Source organism: Lygodium microphyllum, chromosome 1 (genome assembly GCF_053477565.2).
Source record: "Lygodium microphyllum isolate KBCC chromosome 1, Lygodium_microphyllum_v1.1.10, whole genome shotgun sequence".
Taxonomy (NCBI): Eukaryota; Viridiplantae; Streptophyta; class Polypodiopsida; order Schizaeales; family Lygodiaceae; genus Lygodium; species Lygodium microphyllum.
The window spans coordinates 135,797,652-135,819,079 of NC_141135.1; the positions used below are offsets into that span (position 1 = coordinate 135,797,652).

General features: G+C 41.1%; 1 protein-coding gene across 1 annotated transcript; it reads right to left on the reverse strand.

The window, feature by feature from the left end:
* Positions 1-10,678: 10,678 nt before the first annotated feature.
* LOC148041716 (GDSL esterase/lipase At1g09390-like) lies at positions 10,679-15,556 on the reverse strand. Its single transcript, XM_087681670.1, has 5 exons — positions 15,126-15,556; positions 13,668-13,871; positions 13,379-13,551; positions 12,649-12,913; positions 10,679-11,318 (listed from the first exon to the last, which is right to left on the reverse strand). The coding sequence occupies exons 1-5, from the start codon at positions 15,535-15,537 to the stop codon at positions 11,056-11,058; spliced, it is 1,317 nt and encodes a 438-aa protein (XP_087537796.1). The 5' UTR covers positions 15,538-15,556; the 3' UTR covers positions 10,679-11,055.
* Between the last annotated feature and the right edge of the window lie 5,872 nt (positions 15,557-21,428).

The following is a 21,428-nucleotide window of genomic DNA, read 5'->3' on the forward strand; positions in this document are numbered from 1 at the left end:
CAAATGCCCGATGATGAATTTGTTCGCCTTCTCTTTGCGACATCCCCTCTTTCTCCTTCATGCACTTCTCCCTCTTCTTCATGAATGATGGTGGTGGCGGCGATGGTGAGAAGCTCTCATTCTCTCTCATTCTCTCTTCCTCTTCCTTTCCCTCCCAAAGCCACGATCTTTTGCTCTCACTTAAACTCTTTGTGGCAAAATGCTGTGCTTAGATTTTCGTCGCTTTTTTTATCAGAGTGGCATTGCTATTTACGTCACATTTGCAATGCAAATAAATGCGACGCAAATAGCGACGCCGCTATTTTGCATCGAAAACGACCATTGCTATACCCCCATTCCCTTGTAGTGTTAGACATAGTACATACCATAACGATAGAGTTTCTCATGGATTTGGGCCTACATTTATACCATGTTTTGCTATTATAATAAAATTATAATTATAATACTTAAGTGCTTTTGAAGTCCTATAGAGGATATTTACATTGATTTATGCATTTCGACTCATGTGTCTTGTCTATGATGGTACCACTTATCATGTTTCATCAACACATTGATGTATGCATGAGATTTTGAGGTATAATCTATAGATTTTGGTTTATATCTAGTAGATATTATTCATATATTAGTGTGTATCCTAAGCCATAGTCTCAATTTGTGTTGGGCTATCATCCCGAGTGTATGCATGTGCCTTTGTCTTGGGTATATCAATAAGATCTATTAGATGTGCTGTAGATTGATTGCTCTAATGAGTTGTATGAAATGAAATCACTTGATTTCACCTCTATCTTTCTGCATTAAATCTTTCAAATTCCAAATTCTCTTCTTTAATATTATTCTATCTCTTAATCTTCCTACACCCTTCTATCTCTTACCCCTGTAGTAGATCTTGAACCCTATATACTCTGATAACGTGTGTGTATATGCATGCATATATGTGTGCAAATCTATGTATGCATGTGTGCTCATTACAAGGATATGAGGGTATAGCGATGGCCATTTGCGATGAGAAATAGTAGCGTCACTATTTGCGACGGTAATAGCGACGCAAATAGCGACACTACCTAGACGAAAAAAACGCGAGCCGAAATCTGAGCGCGTCATTTTGCGCACATTCAGGAAAGAGAGAGCAAGAGGGAGAGCGAACATCTTGCATTTGAGAGGGAGAGAAAGAGAGAAAGAGAGAGAAAGAAGGCTTCTCATTGTCGCCGCCGCCACCGCCGTTCGCGAAGAAGAAGAGGAGGTGTACGGAGGGCGAAGAGGAGCTGCCATCATGAAGAGGAGCCGCCAAACCCTTCTTTGAGCATTTACAGTGAGTGCATTGTCCATTTTTGCTTTGCTTTTGTGTTTTCCCTCTCTCTTTTACTTGTTTTTGGTATAATTCGTGTGTATTGAGAGAGGGAGAGGAAATGAGAGAGAAAGAGAGGGAGAGGGAGAGGAAATGAGAGAGGGAGAGGGAGAGAGAGGGAGAGAGAAAGAGAGGGAGAGGGAGAGGGGGAGGGAGAGAAAATGAGAGAGGGAGAGGGAGTTTTCTCTCTCTCTTTTACTTGTTTTTGATATAATTCGTGTGTATTGAGAGAGGGAGAGGAAATGAGAGAGAAAGAGAGGGAGAGGGAGGGAGAGGGAGGAAATGGGAGAGGGAGGGAGGGAAAGAGAAAGAGAGGGAGACATTAAACATAATAGGGAAATGAGTGGGAGAGGAAATGAGAGAGGGAGAGGGAGGGAGACATCAAACATAATAGGGAAAGAAAGAAATAGAGGGAGAGGGAGAGGGGGGGAGAGGAAAGGAGAGAAAAAACATTAAACATAATAGGGAAAGAGAGAAAGAGAGGGAGAGGGTGAGGGAGGGAGAAGAAATGAGAGAGGGAGAGGAAGAGAGCAAAAGGAAATGAGAGGGAAAGAGAGAAAGAGAGGGTGAGGGTGAGGGAGGGAGAAGAAATAAGAGAGGGAGAGGAAGAGAGCAAAAGGAAATGAGAGAGGAGAGGAGAGAGAAAAAATGAGAGAAGGAAAGGAGAGAGAAAAAGAGAGTAAAGATGTTAAACATAATAGGAAAAGAGAGAAAGAGAGGGAAAGGGTTAGGGTGAGGGAGGAAGAGGAAATGAGAGAGAGAGAGAGGAGAGAGAAAAAGAGAGAAAAAACATTAAACATAATAGGGAAAGAGAGAAAGAGAGGGAGAGGGTGAGGGAGGGAGAGAAAATGAGAGAGGGAGAGAAAAAATGAGAGAAAGAGAAAAAAAATGAGAGAGGGATAAAAAAATGAGAGAAAGAGAGAGAAAAAAAGAGAAAGGGAGAGGAGAGAGAAAAACATTAAAACTGATAGGGAAAGAGAGAAAGAGAGGGTGAGGGTGAGGGAGGGAGAGGAAACGAGAGAGGGAGAGAAAGAGAGAAAAGGAAATGAGAGAGGGGGAGGAGAGATAAAAAATGAGAGAGGGAGAGGAGAGAGAAAAAGAGATAAAAAACATTAAACCTAATAGGAGAGAAAGAGAGAAAAGAAAATGAGAGAGGGAAAAAATGAGAGAGGGAGAGGAGAGAGAAAAAGAGAGAAAAAACATTAAACCTGATAGGGAAAGAGAGAAAGAGAGAGAGAAGGTGAGGGAGGGAGAGGAAATGAGAGAGGGAGAGGAAGAGAGAAAAGGAAATTAATTGTTGTTTTTTGTAGTAGTAGTAGTAGTTTTTTTTTCTTTTCTTGTTTATTGTTGTTTAGTTTTTTTTTTTTTTGTAGTAGTTGTTTTTTATTTCCTTCTTTTCTTGTTTATTATAGTGGTCATAGTCGTGGTAGTGGTAGTGGTAGATGTGGTGGTCGTAGTCGTGGTAGTGGTAGTCGTGGTCGTGGTCGTTGTCATGGTCATGGTCGTCATAGTCGTGGTTGTAGTCGTGGTCGTGGTCGTGGTCATAGTCGTGGTCGTAGTCGTAGTCGTAGTTGTAGTCGTGGTCATGGTCGTCGTAGTCGTAGTCGTGATCGTTAAAGAAAATGAGAGAGGGGGAGGAATAGAAAAAAGAATAAGGAATGAGAGAGAGGGAATAAACATACAGCATAATAAAGAAAGAGAAAAAGAGAGAGAGATGGAAGGAGAGGAGATAATGAATGGATAAAAAACAAAGAGAGAGTGGTGGCGAGGTCCGGTGCAACACCACGAGACGGGAAATACTCTGACATATATATGTTAATCTATGGGTGGGTGGGTGGAGACTTTACATGCGTTAATTTTTGCTAAGTTACAAGAGAATAAATCCCTTCTCAAACAATTTAAGAAAGAAAAAAATAATGATAACAAAAACAAATTGTTTGTCGTAACGTAGACAAAATGGAAAACAATGAAGGTCTTGTTGTTCAAGATCGCGAGGCGTATCTTAATCAGCGTGTCCCATGTCCTTACTCTCAATGCAAGCTGGCAATTAGACGAAAACGTCCATTGTCTATAGAATACGTATACGACGCTTCGGCGAGTTTTAATCTGAGATCATTGATTAGGCGATCTTGGATTTTCAACAAACGGTAAGAAAAGTTAATATCAATCATGCATTGTACTCGCAAGCTAATTGAATACCATATACAAGAAGATTGGGTGTGACTGGCGAATTTTCTATCTAGGGAGGTGACGTCTCGTCCCAAGGAGGAGTGCACCCTTTGTAGCCAATTAGAAGAGTTCGTGGGCGTGCGATGGATGGAGTGCCTGAGCCAATCCACCACTTGGAAGGTACTACCCAATCTATACCGTCAATACCAGAGGAGACAGGCCGCCTTCCAGACGTACCTACAATCTTGGAGCCTGAGATGGAGGCAATGATCGATGCATTGATTCCCATGGATGTCGAGACTTCTGATCCGCTTAGAGAGGAAGCATCCATACCATTATATGATGGGTGCCAAGTATCTCACCTGAAGACACTACTTGCACTCCTAAGTGTGCAAGCAAAATACGGGTGGAGGGGTGTGAGTGTGACCGAGTTGTTTAGGTATCTTGTACGTACTCTTCATTGATTTCTTTTCAGCACTATCATTAAAAATATTTGTGCTTTTTCGAGGCGTTTTATGATTTTTTTCAAGTTACTAAAATATCATATATTACCACCTGCAAATACCATGCTTGAGTCTCCTGATGATGCACGACATGTTTTACGAAAGCTTGGCATGGACTACAACAGCATCCATGCATGTATCAATGATTGCATACTGTTTCAAGAAGAATACGAGACTATGGAGACATGTCCAAAGTGTGGTGCTCACAGGTATCGATAGGACTTGCAAGGGCAAACCATCCCTCAAAAAGTTCTTAGACACTTTTTTCTTATCCCTCGCATAAACCACATGTTTCATACGTCTGGCATGGTGAGCTTGACAACCTGGCATGCACAGAATAGGTCCACAGATGGAGTTCAACGAATATCAGTGAATTCACGCGCATAGAGCCACATTGACTCTACCTTCCCAGGCTTTGCCCGAGAGCCAAGGAATCTTTGGCTCGGTCTTGCAATGGATGGTGTGAACCCATTCGGTCTGTGCTCAACTTCTTACAGTGTGTGGCCTATAGTCCTTGTCAACTACAATATCCCTCCATGGCTGTCTACGAAGAAAGGACATCTCATCCTTATCTTACTCATCCCTGGCCGCTACAAAGTAAAAAATATGGACGTGTATCTTCGTCCATTAGTCGATGAGCTTAAGATTTTGTGGGAGGAGGGGGTCACCGTGCAAGATATGAGTAAGCGCGATGGTCGAAGGTCCGCCAATATTTGAGCCATTCTCATGTGGACGATGCATGACTTTCCGGGATTCGGAGAGTGCTCAAGTAAATAGGCTTTCGTCCTCGTTGGTAATATCTATATTTTATCTCATTTAAGTTTGTATTCGCTGGATAGAGGTGTTGGAACAGGTCTGGTTACCTCAGGTTATCATGCATGTCCATTGTGCGGGCCACAGTTAGACTCTCAAAGGTCACAAACCATAAAGAAGATGGTATATCAAGGACACACCGCTTTCTTGCTAGAGGGTCATGAACTCAGGGAAGGTTTTCTTGGACGACCTCCAGCATGTATGAATGCCGCAACTGGTATGAGCTGAAAATGGTCCATGCGGAGTCACATCCAAATGGAATGCGACAGTTCTTAGTTTTCTATGAGTTGCCATATTGGACCCACTCACAGATTAACCACTTGTTGGATCCCATGCATATTTTCAAGAATGTGGCCAACTTGCTATGGGATCAGATCACAGGAAAGAGAGACACTATAGGGGCACAAATGGATTTGAAGGAGATAGGCAAGATGGAGGCACTTTGGATGCAGTCGAGTGCTGATGGTCGCATGCAGCTACCTCGCGCTCCTTGGGTTTTGCCCACTAAAGAAGAGCGCATTGTGAAGCAAGTAGTCAAGTCTATCTGCACTTCGACGGGTATGATGTGTTCTCTCAGGTCTGCATTTTCTAAAGGCGACCAATTATCAGGGCTAAAATCCCATGATTGGCATAAGATATGTCAGGTTTGTACTACGAATGGATTGTAATTGGCATGCACATTTTGCTATTTGGAGTGTAGCCATTGTTCATAGTGCTTTCTCATTTGTGGCAATTTGTACTACTGATCGCGATCGTAGGATGCCTTACTCCAGAAATACGCGGGGCCATTTATAGGTTGTCGACTTTAGTGGAAAGGATCTCACAGAAGGAGATTAAGACGTCCTCTATTGAATCCGCGAGGCGGGGAGCAGTGGAGACGGTCTGTCTCTTTGAGAAATACCTGTCTATCAGCATGCTCACGATACAAATCCACCTTCTTGTGTATCTTGTAGATGAAGTGGAGATTGCTGTGGACCTGTCCATATGCGATGAATGTTCTTCTTGGAGCGCTTCATGAAAGCCCTGAAAGACTTTATGCAACAATGAGCTCGGCCAGAAGGTAGCATGGTTGAAGGTTGGTTGGTGTCTGAGACGCTAGTGCATATTTGACAATGGCTACCAATGGTGGATCTAGACAACAAAATGCTATGGTCGCTGAAGGATGATGATAGACTGACCGGAGATGTGGTGGTTGGAAATGGGGTAGAAAAAAGAATGGATACTCAATGGAGGAGAAGGTGAATTGCTTTTGTATATTGTACCATGCCTCTATGGAGACGTGGCTCACCACGTACCAGATCGCTAGGTAAGATCGAGAGGAAGTGCGATCTGAATTTTGACGTAGTATGAGCCATTGACTGATTTGATATCCCCAGGGCATGGAGGAGATACCACATTTCTTGTCAATGCGATGGTTGCATGGAGCTTTGACCGCAGCGTCTCACGAAGGGGTGGAGGTCTCAATTGAGGAGTGGGAATTCTCGAGGGGATGTAGTCCAAAGGTGATGATGTTTTTAGGATTTGTCGTATCTATATTTTATATGCGACAACTAATTTGAGTGTTTCAATGTACAATACAAAATATATAGTGCAGCGTGGTCGTGCAGACTGCATTTTCACATGGAGTGTACTGACAAAATACGCTCCACAATGGACTGTGGTATCATGTCAAGGTTCGAGCAAGAGAGCCGACGACGAGAAACGGATCCAAATACGGTTATAGATGAGATGGAGCATTTTGGGAACTTGCAAAGTATTGTTACGGTAGATTATCGTAGCTTCTCCATGATACTATTCGATGTATAGTGGTTCAAAGTGGTACTTGAAGGAGCTAGAGCAACAATTCGACGAGGTTCATCTAGATTTCTCAAAATAGATTCCGAAAAAAAAGGATGGATTTGCACGACACCTTTGTGTTGCCGACCCATTGTGAATAGGTGCATGAACTCATTTGTTTATTAATTGTATTACGACATGGTACATGTCATAATAGTTTAATTTCTCTTGTACGTGTTTGTGAACAGGTTTACTTTTTTATCCAAACCCCCGACAGCCTCAATGGTGGTATGTTACACCTTCAGCACCCCGAAGTGCGAGAGTATATGATCAAAGTGATGTTCTGAGCATAGATGAGGATAATATGCAAATAGAGGGATCAATATTGCAAGGGGTGGAGGCCACCGAAATCTTGGAGCATGTAGAGGAGCCAGCATTGGCTAATAATGATGGAAATATAGGAGTCCAAGAATTCTTTGAGAACAAGGTGGACTAATCCTTTTGTGGTGACATGTCTATCGACCGTTGAGTGTATGTGGAGTTGTGTGAGGAGATTAACATGGGACCATAGGATACTTCATACTTGGAGCATCCACTTACTCAATTCGTTGACTAATCTCTTATAAGGGTACATAAGATATGCATTTTAAGCGAGATCATTTTTTTATGATTTGTATTACCGTGCTTTGTATGATTTAAATTAATTATGCTAACATCATTTTTTATCTATGTAGGTGACCTTTTTGGATACTTAGATCATCAGGATGAGTCGAGGGATGAGCGATAAGGAGTTGCATGATATCTTCACGCGTATGTCTCCAGATCAGATGGTAAGATTCAGAGACATGGCGGACCAGGAGCTGTCTTGGATATCGTCAGGCCGCTCTATTAGATCTACTTCGGCGCGATCAGATGCTTCAGCTTTGAGCAAACGAGGTTGACACTTCAGACTTGGGCCAGAGGGAGGGAGTGCTTCACGGTTAGGGGGATGCTATAGAGATACGGAGGCAGTGAGCATGCGGTCGGTACAGGATACAGGTGCTACTGCTTGCTCTCGTGGCGGTTCCAAGGAGCGTGGCTTAGGTGGTTGCTATGGAGGCACAGACATGGTGTCTCCATCTTGTCATTCTGCTGGAGTTGTGTCACCTCCAGGATTTGCCACACTTGTGGGGATGTCTACTCCAGTTACTCCGTCTGCAGGTGGCACCCCTATGGGTGCTACACCGATAGATACTATCCCGATCGGTACACCGGATGTACAGAGGTCTCCTAGATATGCCTAGGAGCATGGACGCAGGTGGGAGAGGACCCATCTTAGGCATACCCCAGAGGGATATGCCTATCTTGTCGATGATAGGTTACGAGACATCATCATGAATGATGAGGGGAGGAGGGTGATGGCTCGCATGAGAGAGTTGTGCCAACAAGTTTTTCGGCACAACGTCTTAGATCATTGGAAAAACATACTGGAGGGGAGCAAGGACTACATAGTAGCATCCTTGCATGAGGAGTTTCCGGTTCCAACCACAATAGATAGATTTTCTATGGGTTGGATAATGGACTGCATGCGTGCATATATGTCACACAGACGATCGGACGCACGCAAGGCACTCAAGAGTGGGGCTGCAAAGCCCGAGTGGCTAGACGCGGACGATTGGCGCCGACTGAGGGAGGAGGCTACAAATTCTCCAGGACGTTGGAGTCAGCAGCGCGAGGTGACGAGGGTATGACGAGAGGCCGGAGTGGTCCATTATCTTAGGAGTGGCGGCCACAGGACATATCTGGAGGACTTTCTAAGTTCTTCTTTTGTTTTACTTGCTTATTTTTTGTAATATCCTTTGTACTGACAATCATGTTTCTAACAGTTAGTATTTTGTTTTCTTTGTAGCACTCCATTAGAAATCATGATCCGACCGGCCTTGAGACTCGATATGTAGAGAGGCACGGTCTCACTACATTGATCAACCCATTGTATAGACGTGATGGCCCTGTAAGTCACTCATCTTTCTTGTCTGTAGTTACCATGTTTAATTAGAATGCATTATTGTATGGTGGGCTGATGTGTAGTTATTTCTTTTTTTGCAGAGTCCGTTCGATGCTCCTTTGCAGCAGGACGAGCTTTTGGATGGCGAGGATGTATAGCTCACCCTTGGATCCCTGGAGCTCACACACCCTTCTTTTTTAGTCGCCTGATTTGTGTAGACATTTTCTAGGTAGTAGTGATATCTTGCCATGATTGTACCAATCACTTTCATTATGCGATCATGTATTTATTTCATGTATCAGTGTTATGATTTAAGTACACTTTGTTTTTGTTTACATGAGCATTGTATATAGTGCAGAAACTATTTTGTATGGCCCAAATAAAGCACATAGTGCTATATGTGGCAGGGCAGCTTGCTGCCTTGCCACAAATTTTTTTCCATGTTACTGTCACTATTAGCGTCGCAAATTTATTGCATGCATCGTTATTGGCATTGTTATTAGCGTCACAGAGTGTCGTTATCAGCATTGTTATTTGCATTGGTATCAGCGTCGACGCTGATACTGACACAAATAGCGACGCTGATATCGACTGTTCTACGACGTCGCCAATAACGACACTTTTTGCGACGACGGGGGCAAATTTTGTTATTTACATTTTCGTCGCTTTTAACGTTAGTATAAGGCCTATATCGTGTAGTGGCTTAATACATATGCTTCCATGCATATGTTCTGATCTCTCTCCCTCTTATTATTTTTATCTTGCATTATTTCTTTCTTTTCTTGAGTCTCCTATCTCTCATCCTTTTTCACCTCGTACGTGTGCATGTCATTTACGCATATATGTATGCATGGATGTATGTGCCAAGTATGTGTTCGTGCATGGATGTATATATCTACATGTGTGTGTATGCATGTATGTATGTGCATGTTGTATAAGTTTTTATCCATTGTCTTGTGTCTCCTTTATTTCCTCTCTTTTCTCTTTCATAGTCCTCTTTCTCTTTCTCATTGAGTTTTTCTATCTCCCTCCCTCCTCTTTCTCTCCATTTTTTTCCTTACTCCTATGTTTATGTGTATATAGACATGTGTGTGTATGCGTATACATAAATGAATGTGTTTGCACATATGTATACATGTGTACATATATTATGTGTGCTTTTATAGAGCATGTACATTTATGCATGTTTTTAGAATATGCACACATTACATGCATGTGTTTAACCATTGAAATATCATTTGATCAAGAAAATCAATCTCTCTTATTTTAGAGTATGTGCATCTTTGTGGCTATTTTTAGAGTATGCATACATTGCATACACATGTTTAATCGTTAGCACATCATTTCATCTCATATCTTCAATTAGAAAAGAAATTCATCTCTCTAGGAGAGAGAGAGAGAGAGAGAGAGAGAGAGAGAGAGAGAGAGAGAGAGAGAGAGAGAGAGAGAGAGAGAGAGAGAGAGAGAGAGAGAGAGAGAGAGAGAGAGAGAGAGAGAGAGAGAGAGAGCCACAAATAACTTTTCAAAGACTCATGTATTCTCTTTTCATCATCATAAAGCCCTTCAAAAGAAAACCCCTCTTATTTATTGTATGTGCAACCTTTCTCCTGCTCTCTTAGAGAGAGAGAGAGAGAGAGAGAGAGAGAGAGAGAGAGAGAGAGAGAGAACCACATGCAAGTTTTCAAAGATTCATATTTCCCTTTTTCATTATTATAATATCAGCCTTCAAAAAAAATTCTCTTTATTTCTTAAGTACCAAACCTCTTCTCACATAGGCTCGAGGATTTTCTCCTTGGTTTGGGAGTCACCCAAGTAAACCTTTAAATAATAAATATTAATCACACATAGAAATGTAAACTAAATTGCAAAAATTACCTTGCTCTTCTTGACATGACATTTCGAGTCGTAATACTTACTTTGGAGCATTACCTTCTCTTGTCAACCTTCCTATGTATCTTAATCTCCATTTCATTAAGTATGATGTATACACAGGATTATAAGTTAGCCATCATACTACTGGTACCTTACCCTTGATTTGAGAGAGAGAGAGAGAGAGAGAGAGAGAGAGAGAGAGAGAGAGAGAGAATGTGATACCAAGTTAATGGTGTCATAAAATGATCGGATATGAAGACATAAAATACATCACAATGGCCTACAAATGGATGGCCATAAATTCTCTAGAAAAATAACTCATTTTGGGCCTAACCCATTGGAAGCCATTGTGAACATACTCAACAATCTCCTTACGAGTTTTCGATGGGGGAAATCCTAGAATGGGTAGGACAACATATCCATGGAAAAGGTGATGATACATAAGATTGTGAATATGGAGTTCGAGGAGGGTAGCTCAAGGGCTGTTAATGAATAAGTTCGTGAAGAATGGCTACTTTGAATATGGAGGTCTAGGAAGGTAGCTCAGGGGCCGTTAATTAATAAGTTCGTGAAGAATGGATAGTAGGTGGTAATCAGGAGACGGCGCGGGAGGGGGGCTGCTTGTTGCAAGAGGAGAGGGCGGTGGGGGGGTAGATGAAGCGGCCTTGGAGGAAGCGCTGGAGGATGCCGTGGATGGTGTGGTCGGTGAAGTGGATGCCGTCCCAGCTCAGGAAGGACTGGGGGTCCTGGCAGACCCGGGTGTCCGGCCCGCACGACGCCAGCGCGTGGAAGCCGTTCACAGTCCCCGGCAGGCTCTCCGGCGCGCCGCAGCAGGCGTTCAATGTATCCGTCAGGCCTGCATCCCATCCCCATGCACCACCACCCCCTTTATGACATGTATGATGCATGTGCACATTGGACCTCCCTGTTATTATCCTTATCCTCGTTTTGTATAATTATCCTTATCCCACATTTATGACATGTATGTACACATTGGACGTCACTCTTATTATTATCCTTATCCACGTTTTTTATAATTAACCTCATCCCACATTTTCTATCGTCTTTTTAAAAAAAAAGGGAGTGCTCATCCCACATTTTCTAATGTCTAGGGTTATTCTACTTATAAAATGGCCCAAAAACTACAAAATCCAAGGCAATCCTAACTTTCTCGGAATACATTTTTTAAAAATATTTTTCCTTTCAACAATAATGCCTCTAGAGGTCTACATAGGATTCAAACACACACACACACACACACACACACACACACACACACACACACACACACACACGCACACCCCTATGAAACTCAATCCGTGCCTCTACCATTGAGCTATGACCCCATTGGCTTGTGTAGTGTGAACACTCTTGACACCATAACTTTCTTTTTTGAACACTCTCGATACTGTATCTAAGAAACTTACTTAGAGCTATGTTGTCCCAAGATGAGTGGCAGCAAACGATTGAAATTCTAGCCCCACTCACCTTGAGGTTGCACCATAGGGTGAATGCAGGGGGAAATTTAATATAAGTCATAATTTCTAGCAACCAACACACTCAAGTTTCAAGGAAATGTAAAAAGAGACTGACATCTGATAGGCTCATCATCTCTACACCTCGTTAGATGATCCAATCAAAAAGAAGAAATTGAGTTCGCCCTACTAGTCTTGTGCTAGCACCAAGATTTTCACAAGTGCTAATAGGGTGACTGTGTAATTAAGATCACCCCACTCAACTTGCAGACCTTGGGTGCGACCAAGTGTTAACAGGGGGAGTGGGGTTCCACTCTCCCTCCTGCTAACCCTAGCTATAACCCAACTCTTACTTTGCTAACTTGTTTTTAGCTTTCAAAAGTATTTGGGATACCAATTTCTACGACGTATTTTAGTTTTAGAATTTCCAAGTACTTGAAAGTACTTTCCAAATTACTTCAATAGTTTGCATATCTCATTGGGGAAGCACATTAGTAGTCTCTGACAAAAATGTTGGGAAAACAAATTTCTTGCTCTGTTAGTAACGTTTTTAACCACAAATGATAGAAAAACTTTATAGAAAATGCATATCTTAGAAGTTTAATTCGAAGCATTTGAAGTCAAAGACCGATGTATGCCTTTGAGAGATTATTAGAAGAAACACTTTGTAATGTGCATTATTTATTGGCATATGTTTAAAACAAGTCTTACCATAATCACTAGGGTTTGCGATAATATCCTCAAATGCTGCATAGAGGTCAAGGAAAACAAAGCTTGAGTTGGGAAGAGTATCTTGCATATATGATGCAAGAGAGCCCAATGAGTTTGTATAGTTACGAGAAATCTCATTAACCCATGCAATACATCCTTGTGTATCTAGAGTACTTCTAGGTAGGAAGTATTTTGTTTGGGGACTACATCCCATAGTGCCAATTCCACTAATTACAAAAGTGCGAGCCCCTTGCTCATACAAGTGCTGCATCAAACGAAAGGAAACATTAGATATTCAACCAACACATGTATTCATATTTATGGGATATATCAATAAATATCACTTATATGCCCAGTTTTATGTACAAGGTGTTATCACATGGCATCACCCAAAAGTCATGTACATATATGCATATTTATGCGATATATCAATAGTCATTTAAATGCCCAGCTAAGTACAAGGTGTTATCACATGGCATGACCCAAAAGTCATGTACATATATGCATATCTATGGGATATATCAACGATCACTTAAATGCCAAGCTATACATACAAGGTGTTATCACATGGCATCACCCAAAAGTCACGTACATATAGTGGTCTTATGCATTATGCGAGTAGAAAAAGTTGTACGCACTAAGTTTTACTATCCTAGAAGACAAAAAAAGTACTATTTAAGTAAAGCATAAAAACACACGTAAATGTTCATAAACAAAATGATGTACAAACCTCAATAGCATCCCTGATTTTTTCCAATATGGTTGGCAACATCCTTATGATCTCCTCATATGTCATTGAGTTTTCAAGGTAATTTGTAATGTCATTACCCCCAAACTCAATGTAATAAATGGAATCCTCAATTGCACTAGCATTTGGTAGCTTGGTCACTAGTCCATCTAACCCTACAATAGCAATGATATTATGTATGTGTCAAGACAAGGAATGTCAAGCTAGACCAAACACATTTACATTACATACGAATGCACAAGAAAATTTTTACTAGCTTACTTCTTCTAACCTGCATTTATGAGTTTCAAAACAGAGTCATGCCATTGGAGTTGGACATCCAAGGTATAAGGGACCATTGGAGGGGCACCAAGAGCTGTGGAATAGGATGTGTTGAGGGCAGTGGCACTTGCCATGGCATAGTTTACCCCTGCCGAGAAGTCTGTGCCCACAAAGTCCAAGAAGGGGTTCAAGAAGGGCAAGCCCAAGGTAGACACTGCAATTTAACAAAAACTAGGTGAATTATAAAATGATAGCTTCTCGAGACATAACAGACTTAATGCTCATTTGAATTCTCTCTTTCAAGACAAGGTGTTAAAAACATTATTCACAAAGAAACTAAGGTTTAGTGCTAAGTGAATTGCTAAATTTGAAAAAAATCCATGAAATTATTGGAGAGAATGTTGGGAATTTTTTAAATCTAGGATCATTTTGGTTATAATATGACAAAATACTTTCCAAATCCAAGAGACAACTATGCTATTCATGAACTATCCCATGTTCGGTATTAGAAGCATGGCCTCTATAGCTATAGTATAGGAAGATTGTTGAGGAAACCCACTCCCACCAATAGGTTCCCCTTCCCCCCACTACCACACAGTCACCCATATGCCAATAGTGGGAGTGGGGTTTGGATTCCCATGAGTACCCCCCCATGAACCTTAGCAAAAAAATACAGTTGTAGTACAAGGCTAGTAGGGTTAACAAGTTCCATGGGTTCCTATTGCTCCAAAAAAAAGCTCAAGAAATGATCCACCAATCACACATAGGAATTCAATGGCCTTTTTTGTCATGTTCCTTGAGAAAACCATTAACACAAAGGCTATCCCTAGCACTCGCACAAGGTGTGACCGTGAGGTGAGGGAGAGGATTTGAAAACCCCACTAGCCCCATTTGCACCACCCATTTGCACCAAGTGCAACAGTGCTCTAATAGTGGAGTAACTCTTTAGAAAGAGTTGTACTCTAGCCAAGTTTCGGCAAGCAACACTAAATGGGAGTCCATACAGTTCAGCCAAGAAATCCAGAAGGGTACATTGGTACTAATTAAGTGTTGAGTGTAATTAAACCCTTTGAACTGTAATCAAAGCCAAACGATACATTGGTCTTAATTACTTTTAGGCTGCTAATTAGAGATTAGTGCAAGTAAAACCTTTGAGAGTGAAGAATGTCTTCAATGAGAGGCTCTCGCTGAATGGAACGGAACTATTGAGGACTTCTCTTGCTGAACTTTATTTCTTTTGAACGTGTTGGCGTAGCCAAGAAGAGAACCAACCATAGAGAAGGTAAATAAGAATTTGACTAGAGCCTGCCAGCAGCTAGGTTGCCATGGCGGAGATTGAAGGCATGGAAGGGCTTATTGATAAGCAAAGGTGGAGCCTCATCTCTATGAAGTCGGAGAGAGAGAGAGAGAGAGAGAGAGAGAGAGAGAGAGAGAGAGAGAGAGAGAGAGCGCGTGTGTGTGTAATTACCGAGATGGTCGATGAGGATGCGGCCGTTGGAGAAGCGATCAGCGGGGCGCTGGAAGAAGGTGGAGCCGTAGGGGAGGGAGCGGGGCTGCTTGAGGACGGGGTGGAATATGCGCACCACGTTGCCTGTGTCAGTGAGAGAGTCCCCAAACGCGAAGACGGCAGGGGCGTCGCACAGTGCACTACTAGAGGAGGAGGATGACGATGATATGGAAGCAGCTGATGGCGTCGATGATGCAGTCTTATAAAGGACAGAAGAAAAAGAAGGTGATTCTGACGCTGATGGTGATAGTGCTAGCGTTGCCAAGAAGAAGAAGAAGAAGAAGAGCGCGGCCATGAGAGAGACGCCATGTCTGCCCGCCATGCTCCACGCTCTCTCTCTCTCTCTCGCTGCACTTCTCTGCTCCGAGCCCATCCTTTAAACCTCTCCCGATGAAGTGAATTCACTAGATCTACCTTTTTTTTATTCACATTTTCGATGTGAAATATATTGATATTGCGCTCGTCATTTAAGACGTTCCGCAAGTATAAAAAACGTTGGATGCCCGAAACATTATCATATCCTTCCCTTTATAAGGTACTAAAAAAGCTAATTAAAATCATGCTCATTGTGTCTAGCCTTATCCTTTACAATGCTTACAAAGATAACATAAGCCATGAGTATAGAGTTCTTATCTATGGCAACTCTATTTCTATTGTGCCAAACAGTTTTGATTGTACAAAGGCTCTAAGTATGTTCCATAGCTTCAAACTTGTCATCAAGCATTCCTTTGTCCCCAAAAATGCCAATTTCAAGCTTAGCATTTGAGTTAAATTTTGTAGATTGGACTCATAATTCCAAGCTTAGCATTCGAGTTAAATCTTGTAGATTGGACTCATAATTCCTTGGTCCTCTTCCATATCCCTTGGCTTGTTCGACATTGCCACAGAGCATGTGGAATGGACCCATTCCTTGCTCCTCTTCCATATCCCTTGGCTTGTTCCACATTGCTAGAAAGCATGTGGAATGGTGTTTTTGGCCTTAAGACAAAGAGGCCACCAAGAGGAGACCTTCATGAACTTCTCCACCCTATCATTTGTACTGAGTTGCCTAGAATACACCTTCCATAGCATGATACTTAGTTTGTTAAAGTGGGTATTTGATCAAAACTTATTGATCTTACATCTCCATCTCTTCCAATGATCCCTTGGAAATGTAGACTTCCAAGCCTCTTGAAGGATGAGGAAGTTGTCATTCTTCTTTTTCTCATAATCTCTCATTTTCTAATTTGTAGCATTGATTTGTTTACCTTTAGCTATTTCCAAATATTTAATCATTGCTTTCTCTATATAAACTTGAGACGTGAGCCAATCCTCTCCCTTAGCATTTAGTGTTTCATTAAGCCATTTAGCCGCATCTTAGCATAAGTTGACTCATGCTTGGGCATAAGCCATTCAGTATTAGTTTGAATCATGCTTGGGCTTCTTCTATCTCCATAAAATTTTTCCTAGAAGAAACCTAGGGGTCCTTGCATCTATGAATGCCTTTCTTATCCAAAGCAAAGGACATCATAAGATTCCTACAAATTAGGGGAATATGATCAATTTGTGTGAAGTAGTCCATCCTTGGTTATGGCGCATTAAGTATACCAATCCTTCTCTCCTTAGTGAGTTTACGCTAAATTGCTAACCTGGTTGTGTACTCACTTGCCCACCGTGCCTAAACGTGGTTTTTCTCTCTCCCACCTACTACCGTTTATATATATATATATATATACCTATAATAATAATAATGGCATACTAGGCACCACGTGCCTAGGACCCATTTAAGCATAAGTGCCTAGGGTGCCTATAAAGCAAGGGCGTGTAAACCCTTCCCTTCCCCCCCCCCCCCCCCCCTTCTCCTCTCTCTCTCTCTCTCTCTCTCAATTTCATTTTTGACCCTAGAAAGCTCGTTTGAGTAACTTTTTGATTGATCACTCATTGGTTTAATGAGGAATGGCCATATTTAGACCAATTGAGTAATGAAGAGACACCCACATATGGTCAACTTGCACTCATTGGGCGTGATCCTCACTTACATTTTGCACAACATGTGGACTTACTTAATGCTTTAAGTGCAAATTGTGTGCACATATTGCTCAAATTTGATATAAATTGCTCCAATTCAATACATACAAACCCAAAAACTCATACCATAAATCGAAGAAAAACAAAGGAAAACAAAAGATAAGAAAAAAAGGTTTGGGATGCCTTGAATCTTGCATGCAATATGACATACATACATACATACATACATACATACATACATACATACATACATACATACATACATACATACATACATACATACATACATACATACATACATACATACATACATACATACATACATACATACATACATACATATGAGAATCTATTTAAAAAATTAGAGAGAGAGCCATAGGTAGTGCATTTAATTGAAGCAATGCTTCATAGGTCACCCACATGCAAGATGTGTGTGTGTGTGTGTGTGATGTTAATAATGTTAAAAAATGCAATCCATGATCCATCCTCAAGTAATCAACAATATTAAATTACAACTGCATTTTACAAAAGAGCATGGCTTTACATAGCTTTGGCACTTTGGTTTCAACTTTATATTCTTGATTGCTTCTTAATGTAACATCATCCCCCTCCTAGATGAGTATCAATCCCTTAGCACTTGCTATCAAAGATCTCATGATATAGCTTGTACCATGATAGGTATGAAATGCTTGGGATAATCTTGATGTGGTCTATTGGACAAGAAATGGCTAATGTTTCTAATGAATGTGAAGAATGCATCTAGGATGCAATAGATGATAGGTGACATGGTAACTGATGGTAAGGCTTGTAGAGGATTGTGTAATTGATGAAGGTATACTTGTCCTTCCTTATTTGATGGAGGTTTGAAGTGTCATGGAGGATAGATTGTGAAGTAAAGATATTGGGTGAGGTTTTCCCACAAATTGTTGTACCTATAATTATAACCTCATATGATTTCAATTCCTAAGGAGATTCGTAGTCTTCTATTCATGTGCATTAGACATATTTTGTTGGATAACAATATGCATCAAACTCAAAGCAATCCTAAGGTATTATTCCACACTTGAAGACCTAATCTGTGCATAGATTATGGTGCAATTAATATGTGAGTATGCACATATAACTCCATGGGATTCTTCTTTTGGTAGTCAATAAATAAAGGAAACTCATTGTTGAATATGGTAAAAGTTCTCATTGGTGTGTTTACATAGAAGATCATGGGGGAACATAGGAAGTGGAGTAGATTTATGGATCTTAATTCAAGTATTTCTCGAAAGTCATGGCCTCTAGTGGACCAACTTCCAATGCCTTGTTTGAACAAGATTATTCCCTAGTTCTAAAGTGAATGAGATATAGAGGAGAAGATTGCAAGTGACTCAAAGAGACATGTCTAAGTATAGTTGACTAGAGATTCCTTAAGTGATAGAGTTGGAAGAAGAATGAAGATTGTAGAGAGAGAGAGAGAGAGAGAGAGAGAGAGAGAGAGAGAGAGAGAGAGAGAGAGAGAGAGAGAGAGAGAGAATTCACTATGTTTGTGGCACCTCAAAGAGCTCTATCATAAAGGAGCACCTTATTTTCTTATTTGCTAAATAATAAAGAATGTGTACATGTATTGCTAGAGTTAGTGAAACTAGCCACATTGGCCTTTACACCCACCACCTCCCAAATAAAGGCCAATGTGCCTTTAAGGGAGACAAAAAGAATTATGGTCACCCATTGCCCATCAACTTCCTACAATATGCAAACCTTTTCAAGGGTAGAATCTTGGTGAGAAAGTTTGCAAGGTTATCACCAGCATGAACTTGGACAAGCCCAACTTGCTTATCCTTAAGCACTTGATGAATGAATTGATATCTCATTTCTATGTGCTTCGTTTTTGCATGAAACACAAGATTATTTTCCAACATGATGGCACTCTAGTAAGTAACACTATGTAACAATGCCATGTCTTTGCTAAGGCCCAAGTCTTCTACTAGATGACTAAGCCATATGCTTTCTTTGCATGGCTCAAGTCTCCCACTAGAGGAGTAATAAAAAAGCCCAAGTATCCCACTAGATGACTAAGCCATATGGCTTCTTTGTATACCTCCATGGCTACAACATACTTAACCTCAATGGTGGATAATCATCACCTTTCTACTTCCGGACCATGGGCACACCCCTATTGTTTTGGGAGTTTGACCTACAAAGCATGGGCCATCTCTCACCTAGTCCATTTGTGCTTGCACAAACACACATATAATCCAAGCTATAATGTAGTGAGTGTGCTTACATTTACTGATCAATTTGTAGTCACAATGTTGGCATGTGTCACACCATGATCTATGCACATTGCACCTTGGTTACTACCTTGCATCCATGGTTTCTTAACATGACAAATGGTTGTAAGCAAATAGGGAGGAAAAAGAAAGAGACACGCTTCATAGATGCATCTCTTGCCCCCTTACGATCCCCTTACCCTCTCTATCTCTCACTCTCTCATGTCCACATGTACTTAGCATAATGAAATAAGAAGAGGTAGATAGGCTAGAAGGGAGAACGCTTCTCTCTTCGATCCTCACTATCTCACACTTCCTCACTCTCTTACAAGAACCACAAAAGAAGATAAGGGCATAGTTTCCACATACTTGAATAACTTCTACATTAGTTCTCATTCTTTTTATACACAATTGGTACGTGTTGTCTTGATGTCCACCCCATTTGCATGTGCTAATGTCTTCTTATGGACTCACTTAGGTTTCTTGAAAAATAGCGTTTATAATTTGCATAGAAGTGATCCCAAATCTCATTTTCAAAATCAAAATCTTTAACATAATCCAAAACATTTTGTAGCTTGTGTTGCATGATCAGGATGGTTAACATTACTTTCCCCCTAGATGAGTGCTAGTCCCCTCACATGTTGGTGAAGAATGAAGTGCAAGGGATGGTAGCTGATGTTACTTTGTTGGCAAGCCATACCTATCTAGAGATTCGATGAAAATGTAACTCTCTAGATCTATTGGGGATACATGAGAAGATAGAATAGGGTGATTCACCACCAATGTTGTTGGTTCTACAATAAAATCTTTAGCAAATCCATGGGTCTTCATAGAACCTGCAAGGTATGTGCTCTCCTTGGGGCATGCACATGCCATTGTGTAGTGTTTGTGCTCATGCATGTGTACTTGGGAGATGGATTGAGCTCTAAGAATACTTAGGTGTTATCCACCCTTGAGGACAAAGTTATTGTGCAAGGTTTTGTTGTGCAATTCATACATAGGGTGATAGATCATCTAAGGAAGCTTGGGATGGTCTACCTTGATGTGCCCTTAGGTTGCATAGTGGGGAGAAGGGCTCAGGGGTTTAGAAACAGAGCTAGCCAACCAAGGCCACAAGTTGCATCTAATTTAAGGATCCCTAGATGCAATTGTAGCTTTTGCTTTATTTCTTTTCTTTGTTCTTACTCTCTTTTTCTTTTCTCTTTTTCTTTTTTGTGGGATTTCACTTTTTTGGGACTAGTTGTAGGGTGACGCTAAGAAACCCCCTACTAATGAGCATATAATCATTGAGTGATTCTCTTAGGTCTATGGAGGACTCGAAGTAGAAGAGATGAGTACACAATGAAAAATGGATATCCACCATACCTTCTAATAGCACCATACTGGAAAGGAAGGAGAGCAGTGGGAAGGTGCACTCATACCATGGTCACCCTATCTAATGTCTACCTTGATGTTGAACAATAAAGCGAGCGCTCTTTCTTCATATTATATGATGTCATACTCCAACTTGATCATGAGATGGAGGTAGTTACAAATGGTAATGAAGGCAGGGCCCGGGCAATACAAAAAGTGTTTGAGGAACATGATAAAAGATGGCTATAAGTCCTTTGCGTAGAACAATAACAACTTCTCTTTCATTGGAGCATTTACATTGGTGAACATGGGAAAGTTCTATTGGTCATGGATCTATGGATTAAAATGTAGGTGTTTCCTTGGATAAGGACAATGAAGCTCATTTTCTCTATCATAGCTTTCAATATAGCAAAATGTTGACTTGGTGAGGTCATCTACTTCTAGGATTACATACCATCGTTCTAGCCAAAACTTCCAAATTTCTATAAGTTAGATGCTTACCTCAGCGCTTTCTCACTTAGAGTTGGCAAGCTTGCCATAGGGCATCTTCGTCATGTTGCTCCTTCCACTTCCTTGCAAGGTTTCTAGTTGCTCTAATTAATGAGTGCATTGATTTTGGAGGCAAGGTCTAATGCAACTTTCTTCT